The sequence below is a fragment of the Protopterus annectens genome, chromosome 2.part1 (assembly GCF_019279795.1).
Source record: "Protopterus annectens isolate FY-2018-M chromosome 2.part1, PAN1.0, whole genome shotgun sequence".
In the NCBI taxonomy this organism is placed as follows: Eukaryota; Metazoa; Chordata; order Ceratodontiformes; family Protopteridae; genus Protopterus; species Protopterus annectens.
In genome coordinates, this window is record NC_056729.1 from 1,164,860,074 (window position 1) to 1,164,873,449 (window position 13,376).

Here is a 13,376-nt window from a genome sequence, read left to right on the forward strand (position 1 = left end):
TCAAATGAGTCATCCTAGAGGTCCTACCAGACCAGAGAGAATATGGGATTTACACGAGATCTTTTTAGTACCAAAGAAGAACAAGGACGTCAGGCAATCCTGGATCTCAGCAATTTAAATCAGTATGCCAAGCAGACCAAGTTTCAGATGGTCACTGTGCAAGTCCATTAAGCATTTGTTGAGGAAGGATGACTGGATGTGCTCAGTGGACCTGAAGGATGCCTACTATCACATAAAGACAGCCAGGCACTCAAGGAGGTTCTTCTTTCTGCTGAGGGCCACTCATTATCAGTTTAAAGCACAGCCTTTTGGTCTCACCACAGCCCATCCAGTGCTCACCAACTGCTTGGCAGTGGTGTCAGACTGGTTCAGGCTGCAGGGATTCCATGTCGTTCCATACCTAGACGACTGGCTTCTGACAGCTTGCATAAAGACATCCTTAATCAAAGTTAGAGCATACTTAATATAGCTGTGTTTATCCTTGGGTATTACAGTTAACTAAAGCAAGTCCAACTTAGATGCAGTTCAGGTGATGGAGTTCATAGGTTGTCATCTGGAGTCAGTCGACCAAACTGCCAAACTTCCTCCCTCCAGGTTAGCTACTCTAACTACAATTTTCCCTGGTCCTGATGGATCAGCATCCCCTTGCTCTCCCAATTCTTTGGCTACCTGGTCTGGCAGCCACATCCATTTGCCTGGTCCCTTTGACCAAGTTTTATATGTGAGTTCTTCAGTGGAGCCTGTCCATTCAGTGGTCAGCTCTCTCTCACCACATGGACTTTCCGATAATTTTAATCAATGTCTGCCGTCAACATATTATCTGGTGGCTGTTGTCTCCTCCAGTCCTAGCGGGTCAACCATTTGTTCTTCCTCATCCTCAGGTCACTACAGATGCTTTCCTTTTTTTTTTTTTTTTTTTAAAGTACCAGTGAAGTTCTCATGTGCAGGTCCACTAAGAGTGTCATCTCAATGCAAGCTGCCACATATCCTAGGTGTCTTACATATTGCCGGACAGTACTCTTTTCCTTTTGGAATGAGCTGGTGAAATATTTGTTCAACATCTTCAGTTTGTCCTGAAGGAGGAAGGCCATGTACTAAGAAGAGCCCAGTCCAGATGGGCTCCTAGAAAAGCTGCTCACTGTGAGGGAGTCAGGGAGAACTTTTACCTGTTGACCATCAGGCTTATGTCCTTGAAGCATTCAGGACATTAAACGCATCCTGGAAGGACTCGGGACTCTGCTAATATTAGTCTATCTTCTAGGTAGGGGTAGATCTGAATGCCCTTTGCCATGCAAAAGGCTATCACCGGAGCCATACGTTCTGTAAATACTCTGGGTGCAGTGGAGAGCCCAGAAGCCTAGGTGGTAAAATGATAATGCTCTCTCCTTGATGCAAATCTTGGGTACCTTCTGACACTTTTGTTTACAGAGATGTGAAGATAGGCTTCCTTCAAGTTTAAGGTCACTGTGAGTGCTCCTTGAGGAAAAAGAGTTCTTGCAAAGTGAGCATTTTGAATATGGCTACCCTCAGGAATAGGATTAGGTAGGAAAGGCTGGATACCAAAAAACCAATTGCTAGAAAATGGAAATTAAAATCTATCCCCAACATAAATTAAGTTCTGGATATTGTATTGTATATATTTCACCCTGAGGATAAGAGAACAGGATGTGGGATATCTTTAGAAATTGGAGGGAGTTGATTTTATACAAATAAACAGAATTTGTGGGAACAATACATGCAGAATAATGTTTAGGAGGAGGAGAAGCAAAGTTTAAGGGACAACAGGAACTGCTGAATATATGTAATGCTGGAGTGAATAACTGTTAAAGAACATTTTACAATGCATAATGTTTGAATATGACAAATGTTAATATGGTTTATTTTCTATTAATGTGTGCCTAACTCTTGCGATGATTTAATAAATGCATTTAAAAAAATTTCCATTCATATTAGGCAGAGAGAAAAGACAGCTGACCAAAGACTACTTAGCCAGACAGACATATGAGACAGACACAGTTGAGGCTAAAGGTGGGAGAATAATGCCTTTCTTTACTAAACATTTTAATAGTCTTGGATACTGATCAAGTGCCATAGTTCCTGAGACCTACATTCAGCAGAAGCTTATGAAACCTACAGAAATCATACAGGTGTCTGCATTAGGGTGCACGGTCAAAAAACAGCTCTGTTTGTCTAGTGGCTTACTTGGGTAAGAAATGGATATTTTTGTTGTTTTTATTATTATTATTTACTGTTACAGACAACCAAGAAGTGTGTCTTCAAGAAGAAAAAAATCAAACTGATCAACAAGCTTTAGTGGGAAAACAACTTAGGACTGTATCTCAATCTACACTAGAAAGCACAAAGCCACTTACTGGAAGAAGGGAATGGGAAAGTTGTCCAATGCAATGTGTCTTTATCAATGGCTTTAAAGCTTTTTGTATATAAGGGTGTGCCTGGATCAATGTGATTACATTATGCATGTTTACGAGTTGTAAGCTGCTGCATTATTTTAACTGTCTCAGGTTGTTGTGACTGAAGAGAGTCTTCAAATTAGTGTACTTGCTTTTCTTTAAGTGAATAAACTTAAAGAAAAAATCAGCCTAAATCCACATGCAAAAGAAGGGTCTTCAGTAAGAAAACTGGTAGAGAAAGAAGAATCATCATTTCAAACAATTTCTAAAACAAAAACTTCAGTTTCTTCAGGCTGCACCAAGGTTAAGGAGTCAAAATAGGAATCAGACATCTATAACCATGTTCTCTATATCCACTCCTGCATCTAACTTGAGACACATGAGAAGAAACTGAAGCTGTACATTTGACCCATTCCAAATACAATACAGAGCTGACATGATGCACAGTATGAGAAGCTAACCTTGGGCCTAATCCTTACAGCAAGAGAAGTGCAAGATGTTCTTACATACCTGTTCAGCCATCTCGCACTATGGAGTAAATAGGTGTTTAAAGTTTAAGGCAGGGATGGAGTAGTCTGACAGTCCAGATGGTGCGGAATGGCTTGTGGGGACCAACTTCACCACCACTGGTGACTGGTCAACTACTCAGCGTAGATCAGTTGACATGATACCCCAAAACCACGTTCAAACTCAGAAGCATAGCCTCAAGATGCCAATCCTCATTCACTAGTGGGGATTTTTTATAAGTCAAGGCAAGCACGTTGAGAAACTGGTTGAATGTTGGGTCTTGCATACAACACTCTATACCAAGTAGATGCTGTCCCATTCAGTCCAGTGAATATCTGCAAAAAGGGTGTGGGTAATGCTGTTTTGTTAGGATATGAAAGCCAAGGTGAGAAAGTAGAGGTCATTACCAAAACTGTGGTCTTGGAAGAAGAGAAACAACTAAAGGATTTAGGCTTGGATTTTTCGACCTTTACCTTCTGCTTTTTGCACTACTGCCTGGGATCCTTGGATAACTCTAGTCAGTCCCTACCAAGGACTGCTTCCTTTACTGGCAATGCAATACAGACCTCAGGTTTGTCTTCAGTTGTATCACACTGAGACACAGAGGCATTGTTAAGTGTTGACACCTATCAACATCATGATCCTCCTCATGAATTAAAGACAGCACGTGTTTTCGTCTCAGATCATGATATGACAATCATATTTACAGCTGGATTGATAAAGTGTATGGGGCAAGGGAAGTGAAGTTATGCAGCACCAGGCCCATAGCTTCAATAACCAAGTGCATAGGTGGGAAATAATGTCCATTCAGGCTTTATTGGCCTGAATGTATCCACAAATACTTAAAAGAAAAAAGTAAAAAGTCATGGACTTTCAGAAGCCATGTAGCTGAAAGAGTTGATGTTCTTAGGGTATTATTACATATCCCGTGTGCCTCTTATTACTAGCTTGGCTAGGTTTTTCTTGTAGCACTATATTCTGCAAGAAACACCATTCTGTTAAGGTTGCAGAAAACGTTTAAATCCCTAGACCAAGTACTTCTGATGCCATTGGACTCGCAAATGTAAGTAAATCCATCAATAATGGGTCGGAGGATGCCTTGTATGCTAGACAAAATTCACCTGTCAGTGGTCTATAGGATACAGAGTACAGTGACAAGGCTTTGAGTTGGTCCATTTAGGACATGTTGTTTAGGCCTTGTATCCTTTTAGTACGGCATCTCCGTGGGCATTCCAGTTGTTAATTAAAAGAAATCAAATGACCAGGCACCTACGCAACACAAATATTTAAGGAATACAGTTGTACTCCTTAAATATTAATGCCACCCGAATGTCCAAACTGTCTTACATGCACTTCCTTTGTGGCTCAATAGCACCAAACACAAGTGTAGAGGAATATATATATATATATATATATATATATATATATATACACACACACACACACACACACACACACACACACACACACACACACACACACACACACACACAATTAACTAAGCAAGCGACGACATACTAACTTCCTCTTTTTCTTCTGATAAAGTACATATAAAGGGGGAGTGGGCACATACAGAACAAATGACGCAATACAATTTAACTCTACCCGCACTGCAGAAACCAAGACATGACGTTTTCACCACTACATGTCAGGGAGGAATGCCCTTCACACAACAGCATACCGTTAAAACTGAAAATATTAGCTGTGAAGCATTTTCTTTCCTTACACTGTATTTTCACATAAAATCACTGTTAATGTGAAAACAGGAGTACGCCTCTAACCAGCAGCAAACTTTTTGGAAAAGGGTGAAATGGAATCTAGACTCTGCATTACATTTCATCACATTGAACATGATCTTAAAACTAATCCTAACACCTTCATTTCAAAATGCGAGTCAACAGCACACATGAAGAGCCTGCCTTCAAGCTAGTTATTCCCAAGCATTTCTTTTACAACATCTTCTAATCATATCAGCTTATGTTAACATACTGCTACAAGTAATTCAGTAACTGGTTCTAACGCCAAGCCCTCCCCTGTGCCTGTTACTAGCTTTTGCTTGGCTTGGGGAGCAGTACTTGGGTTGTGGATCCTAATGCCACATTTCAGTATATAAGACTGTACTTGCCTTAACCGACTCATTTACTGATGTAAACTATGAATAATAACTCGTGAGTACAACAAACACAGAAATCTTCTCAATTGTGACAAGTTAATCCCATCAAAAAACAATATTTTCTTCAGAAATATTCCCAAACCAACAGTGCAGATGTGCAAGCATGCATGACTAAAGTAGCACCATCCATGTTCTACAAATCAGAGATGAATGCCTAACAGAAGCAAGGTATAGAAAGTAATGTTCACAGAAGTACGGAAATGCTATAAGAGCTAACCTAGCACTTTATTATATTAGTGAATTTGATGATTAAGAGTAAAGTTATCTAGGCTAAACCAGCAGCTTCCTTAATACATTTGCACTACTAAAGATGCATTATTACAAGCACAAGGATGTTGGACATGAAACACACTAACTATAACACAGATGTTTCCACATCTGCATGCTGAGGTGGAAAACAGCATCACTCATCTCCATTATAAATACTGTAATCGATGTGTATGCTATGTAATAGCATTCATAGTACCTAAATATTTCTAGTGTATTATACTTGATTTTTAGCCAAAAGGCTGAGAAGTTCCACCCTAAATTCAAATTAAAGTACTATCTAATTTACATTTTGCTTTGTAAAAAAATAAAATAAAATAAAATAATAATAATAAAAAAATGAGAGTGTTGTTGATTAAGTCAAGTGCCTTTAGGGCTTGCAGCAACAATTTTCAATGCTAATAAAAGTGTCCATGTAAATCAAGTGATTTCTGTACAGTTTTTCAGTATATCTCATCCCATGCAGTATTTTATTACAAAATGCCATACAATATACATTTGTGAAACCACTAGTACTCCGCACATCAGTCACTGTACTGACCATCCACAACATGACCTAGACTAAACAATGCAGACTGTCCATTCTCTGTACAAGGACAGGTGGTTAAAGGCTGCTGTAATCAAACACACAGTCTGAAAACATGACATGCGTATGCAACACAAGCATGCTCTGGACATAACTGCTATGACTCCATATTCAAACTACATAGCAGAGTTAAAAAATAAACTTTGCTAATTTATTGCATTTGAGTGCCCATGCACATAAACCCCTATGGGCTAAATGTCTTATCAGGGGAATATCAGTGGAGGATATCTCTATTTATAAAGGAGTCTAGCCTAAAGCATTCAGGGCACTTTTAAGGAATATAAATTGCTGTTATGTTTTGCTTACCTTTCTGCATTTCTGCACATTATCAGTCCCAGGTGGCATGTTTAGGAGAGTGATTACAATGTAACGGTTAAGTAGCTTATCCAAACCTAATTCCTGGAGAGGTTGTTTTGGTATGAGACCATCCCACTGGATGATGTTGCCTAGAAGCTTTAAGAAAACAACTCATTAAATTGGGAGACTCAGCAAATCATTCTACTGCATTTGACAATACAATCCTGTATGCACTTCCCTTATGACAACTGCCCAGGCCTCTAAGGAATCAGGGTAACTAAAAATCCAAAGATTGGGAATGCATTTCATGCACTCTACATCAAATCATCCGCCCCATTCTTATAGAGAGCCCAGCCTGAGAAAACTGGAGTCTACACCCTGATATAAGTCGCTGTCTCAAGGCAACTTATATTACTGCTGTTGTTCTAAGCTTAAAACACTCCATTTTATGAAATACATGTATCTCAGAACATACATACATATATATTTTATTTTTGAGTGAGTATATATAAATAGATGACAAACAGCAATGCTGAAAATGATTTCAGCTTCTTTTATTGAGGTAATTATGCTACTCAGTTTAATATCATCAACATTCTGTTAATTCATCGCCCACTTATATGTCTAAGAATATTCCCAATAAGAAGTGTCCCTAATACAAAGCAATGTAGGACACCACTGGTAACCCCTGTTAAGATACACGAGGAACCTCCTTAATTTATTTTATGTTAATCAATCAATTATTTCCAAATGTGGGATAGCAGAGAATACTTTAGGAAGGTCAAGGTAAGCATTATACACTGTCAACCTTTCTTCAAGTGCTATTGTTACCTCTTCAAAGACTGCTACAAGATTCAAAAGTCAAGATCTCCCATTAACAAATGTACAAGTGCAAGAATCAGGGACAAAATCAAAGCATAATGAAGTGCAAAAGACAAAAAATGAGGCACAGATCTTAAAATATTGGTCATATACTTAAAAAGGTGGTAGAGTAGCAGGTTTTGCATTAGCATGTGTGATCTGAAACTCAAACGTCTGTCATTATTTAGTGATTGCAAACCTGAATGATTTGCCAGAGAAACACAAATTTTTTACAAAAAACAGACCAAAAACATGAGGCAAAACTAGAGGTAGCTTTGTGCTATGGAAGAGGATCCCCTCTGTTGCTGTTGAAAAGCACCACTGTGGCTCTCTTCATGATTTTGCGTAGGACACCACACTCAGGCTGATGAGACTAAAACTGCTTAGGTATGATATATCCCTCTCTCCCTATGAAAAGATACCACTGGAGTCTGTCACCATAGGTCACGTTTATGTATACGTGCTAACATTTTATTTAATATGACTGACTGGCTTTTAGTCAGGCAATGCTTTCCTCTGTGTAGGAAACCCCAAGGAACTTGTTACATACATACAAATACATACACATTTTTCAAGCATGGGCATTAATGCCCTTCTAGCTCACCAATATACCAAAATACTTGTTCCCATAATAAGTGTCCAGGATGTTCTTAAAAATATCTAAGCAAGCATTTGCTTTAACGTAATTTGGTAGTCTATTCCATGCACCAGCTACTCCGTCAGAGAACCAATTAGTACACTTCTTATTCCTATAGAATCTTCTACATAGGTTGTCATTCTCTAGTACTTTTTGATAACCCTAAACATTCCCAGATGTAGCTGTCTCTAAATGCCCCATATACCTGAATAGGATCTCCTCTTAGATATCTGTAAGAGACACTGAACAAGTTCAGATATTTAAGTCTTTCATAAGGGTCTATACTGCAGAGTCAAAAGTTGAAAAGGGCGAACGGTCTTACACTGACTCCTAATAACCGAAACCACACAATGTCGAACATACGGAACAATGATTTTTTTCCCAAGGACCACATCCACCCTACTTAAATATACCAACTGTGAAATCACACCACAGTGGAGGAAATGGCAAAGTCCCAGCAATGGTCCAGTGATTTTTCTTTTCCCTGGGAAAAAAAAAAATCGCTGTTCAGGCCATTTGACATTCTGTGGTTTCGGTTATCGAGGTTTGATGTAATAGCGTTTTCTCTCTTTTCAATGTTCGACATCCTGATAGAGACCCTTTCATAACTTAAATTTTCACATCCACGGTTGCCCTTGGTAAATTTCTGCTGTACTCTTTCCAATTTACTCATGCTTGTTTTCTTATAGGGTTTCCATACTGTTATTTCAAAGTCAGGTTTAGGTCTGGTGTAACTAACAAACAATGATTTCATCATTTTTGATTTCCTAGACCTTATAAATCTTTTTATACAACCTATAGTTCTATACCTATCATTAACCAGATGGTTGACATGATCAGAAAAACTCATAGCTGAATCTACCCATATACCCAGCTCCTTAACTGAGTCTACAGTTTCAATCACTATGTACTGTACTAAGTATTCACCTTTCATTATGTCTCCCAAATCTCATATGCTTAGTGTTTGATGTATTTACCAGCATATTATTCTCCTGTGCCCAAATGGTTTAGTTTAGTTATTTTGCATACATGCTTTATCTGTAACACATGCAATCAGTTTACTCAATTTCAGGTTGTCTGCATATTGACTGTAGAACACCTCAGATTAAAAAGTTAGGTCTGAAAGATACAATCTAAACAAGTAAGGACCTAGGACAGAGCCCCGTGGAACACCCTGACTGTAACCAAGAATTTCACCTTTCCAGTTGCTGTATACTTGTCATTTCCTATTTGTAAGCCATGCAGCTATGCGTCTTATCAAGATTACATCAATACCTAGTTGTACTGATTTATTGAGAAGTGTTTTGTATAAGACCCTGTCAAATGCTGAAGTTAAATCTATAAAAATTACACCACAGCACAATTTTTCATTTATGGCTGTTATTACATTGTTGTAGAATGCCATGTTACAGGTGGTAATATGTCTATTTTCAACATATGCAAGCTGATATATGATTTCAAGTCCCAACCTATCTAGTTCTGACAATAACTTATCCTAGCCAATATTACCTTCTCTATTAGTTTTCCTCAACATGAAAGTAAACTTAAGGGTCTATATGACTCTGGGTTTGTCCCACTCCTCTTTCACTTAAAGACAGGTTTAATAAGCGCATGTCTCCAGTCTTGAGGAATCTCCCCATATTTATATGACCTAGTGAATAATAGATAATATGGTAATGTAAGTTCTTACTGAAGTGTTCTCAGGTCATTGTTACTAATTCCATCTCCTCCATGTGCTTTGTTTGGATCCAGTTTGCGCAGTTCTTTTTCAATATAATCTAATTTGTTTTGGGTAGGGGCGGGTGTCACTAGGACAACTTATCACCCCTTTTGTGGAGCCAAACTGTTCTGCATAAGATTTTGAAAATATATCTATTACCTGTTGTGTCTAGGAATACATTTTAGAATCTGCACACAGTTTATCAGTTTGTGTCTTTACTCTTTCCAAACTTATGTAGCTATAAAAAGGTTTCCTATTATGCTCAATTTTTCTTGATCTTTTCTCACACTATGGTTAATTTGTTTGTCTAGTTTTAAAAGTTGTAGATTGACCTCTCTTCATTTCTTATACTTTTTGTCTCTCCCTTTAATCAGATATCTTGTTCTTATGGAAATATATACCCTTGATGTTGTATGCCTAGATCCTGATGCTAAACATTTTTGGATTTTTTTGTAGTCAAACAATTTCTCTTTCAAAATTTTCCACATTCCATCTGCAGTTTTTCCACTGAACACCTCACTCCAGTTAGTTTTACAGTGAATGTTTTGCTTCCATATAATCTGTAATTAACCTTCTGTGCATTGGTTTAGATTTCAGTTTGGCAGAATTATCTAGCAACAAATTAACCTTTATAACCAAATGATCACTGGTGGTTAAACTTGACTTGAAGTTACAGTAATTTCTTTAGGAACACAAACAATGTCTAGTATGTTCCGTCCCCTGGTAGTTTTTTTTTTTTACAACAAGAAGCAATTGTTGTTCCTGAATATATGTTGTCAATACTATTCCAGTCTGTTTCTGGTAAATTTAAGTTGCTAGCTATTATTATTCTTCCCTCCTGTGTTACATGCAAGAAATGTATGAATTCCTCTAGGTCAGGTGCACTTGACTTTGGTGGTCTATACACAACAATTGTTATATGTTCCAGGGTTGTTTTTACTGTCACGATTACACAGTCTACAGTATTGGTGTTATCACTGAACATGTAATAATCACAGGTCTCACAAGTATCTTTAATCCCTACCATAACACTTCCACCTGATTTTTTGTTAGAATATCTGTTACAGTAAAAACATTTATACCCTGAAAGAACTAGTTTCCAGTCATTGTTTAACAATGTTTCAAAAACAATAACATCAATCTTTTGGGAACATAGCAAATTTTACAATAAAAAAACTTGCACACCATCCTGTCTGAACACGTGTGCCCAGCACTAGGCTTGGATGCGCCACACATTTCCATTTTTTAAAACATGACATTTTTTCCATGTAGGTATTTTCTCCAAAAATATTTTCATGCACAGTGACCTACTATCCTTTCTATAGGTGATTTGTGAAAAATACGTCCTAACACCAGTACAAGCTATACTGTCTAAGAGGGCTGTCAGTTCCCTACTAATAGTCAGAGAATCCTTATTGATGACATAATTTGTACCGACGTGAATCAAAACGGATCCATACTTCCTTACATTAAGGTATCCCAAGGCTTGTCTCACATCTTCTATTTTTGCTCCTGGCAAGCATAACACTATTCAATGTTCATTATCTTCTCTGCAAATATAAGTATCAGTTCCTCTAATAATTGAATCTCCAATTACAAGAATATCTTTGCTGGCCAGCTCTGAAGAATCTTCAGCTTCTAATACAGTAATATCTGCTCTATCAATTGTTACGAACAAAAGACCTTATCACTGTTAGTCTTACTCATTCCACTGTTTCCATTGTGTATTAAATTCTCATCCAGCTGGTATTGTAAATCCACAGCTTGAGCCATGCAGTCAACATGTGTCTTTCTCTTCTTTTTTCTTACTGTAATGTTCTTCAATCCTTCCATGTTCAATTTTGATTTCTTCCTTTTCACCTGCTCATTGCCTCTTTTTTCTACCTTCCCTTTTGGAAAAATTATGCCTTTTTCTGTAGACTGAAGGTTTACTGAAAAATATATTATCATTCCTTGTAACCTGTGTGTTACATAACAAAGAAGTGTCCTTTTTAGTATGTAAACCTCTTTCCTTTAAACTCATTAATCAGTTTCCTTTTCTTCCTTGTTATATGTTGTGAACATCTTCCTTTCTTTTTTTGTTTCCTTCTAAACAAACCAGTTCTTCAGATTGCTTAATATTTGCACCAGAATGATCTTTGCAGACAACAGATCCATTTTCTAAATGTGTTCTATTTGTTCTTTGCTTAACATTATTTATCTCACCAGTCCAGTCATTAATATATGAAACAACAGTTCTCCAAGCTGTGTTAATTGCACAAGTGCAATCATCATCATCCAGTCTAGATTTACTTCTAACAATGGTAAACAAATCATCCAATTTTTGACATGAGGAACACAGATCATCAGTGTTATCAGCTGTTACCTTTAAATAAGAATAGCATTTATTATACTGTACAAGATATTTGTGCATTAGCAGATCATTAATTGCATACTCATTTAAGGAATCCCTATTCAGCTTCAAACGAATACAATACTGTAAAAGAAAAGAATAATCAAAATCAGTTACCACAGAATTCAAACGGAGCTTAAATCAACTTCTATGAGAAAAAAAATCACACAAGCAATATACAACTAAATACTAAAGTAAGTACAGTAAAGTTGTTCCTTCCATGCAAGTTCTGCAAGCCAGACAAAAGCTATAATTCCTTTATATCGCTCACTATCGCTCACAAACCAAGGTAGGATTGTTTAGATATGCTCAGGATTGTTGAGCTTTTAATTTTACCCATGGCAACAGTTATTTTGCCTGAAATTAAATAAGAGATATCATGTGTACTCAAATACAATGCACCTTTCCAATGAGGCAGATTAGGATGAGAGCTGAACTAAATGATCAGCTAGAATAAGGGAAGTTTGTGTTGAGCATGACCCTCATAAGTGACACAGGGTTGCCCTGACATGGGGTGGAAGCTACACATACATCAGGTATAGGAGCACAGAATCTGAAAATAAAGTACCCACTGACATGACACCATGAAAGAGAATTAATGGACCCATTAACTGCAGCAGGTCTCTCCAAGTAAGATGCTTTAAGAAAAAAAACAATATAAATATATCATGAGTGGCTACCTCTACCCTTTTTTATCAAAAATGTAGGAGCAAGCAGAAGCTGTAGAACCTGTTTCTTACCTTTACAGCTGCCCATAACTGTCTGTCTTGGAACTTAGACTGTGGTGACATTCTGTCTACCAAGTGACTAAAACAAAAACAAAACATGGTTACTTCAACAGGACTACAGCTGCTCTAAAGAAACAAACCATAGTAACTTGCATAAACTAGAAATCAAAATCAAAATGAAAACCATATGTCATGTTTAGAATTAAGACAACTGCCTTGACCTTATGATTCTGAAATGTAAACAGCTGTTTTTTTTAAATTTACGTTACAAACAAAAATTGAACAAAACACTATTTTAACATTACATTTTTTCTATTATTGGTATTAATGTACCTCTTTGTCTTTCTTTACCATCTATTAATGGGATAAGTGGCCTGATCTCTGGGTCCTTTTCAGTTACAAACAAGGCCACAATGGTATACAATACAATGGATACGATAAATGGACAAGAAATAGTGCAACCGATCCAGCAACACAAAAATACTACATGGACACAGGAAGAGCAAGCAAACTCAATACAGACACTAACTGGAATGTCAGAACTAAATACTGAGCCATGCAAATCTGAACCACCCATGTTGTGTGTAGTTACATACCCATATATAACTACACACACATATATATATATATATATATATATATATGCATACATACATATATATATTATATATACATACACACTCACAAAACAGAGAAAATACACACACACACACACACACACACACACACACACACACACACACACACAAAAGACAGAGAAAATAATGCATTCTAATTGCAGAAAGAGGCAGTAAACC

At 37.3% G+C, this 13,376-nt stretch overlaps 1 protein-coding gene across 1 annotated transcript in view; it reads right to left on the reverse strand.

Moving 5' to 3' along the window:
- The window catches only part of GCFC2 (GC-rich sequence DNA-binding factor 2), an 881,623-nt gene that overhangs the window by 82,068 nt on the left and 786,179 nt on the right, over nt 1–13,376 (reverse strand). Inside the window, exons 15-16 of the mRNA XM_044062700.1 lie at nt 12,592–12,658; nt 6,251–6,397 (exon numbers count right to left, since the gene is read on the reverse strand). Coding sequence (XP_043918635.1) covers nt 6,251–6,397; nt 12,592–12,658 — 214 coding nt within the window. The remainder of the gene's footprint in view (nt 1–6,250; nt 6,398–12,591; nt 12,659–13,376) is intronic.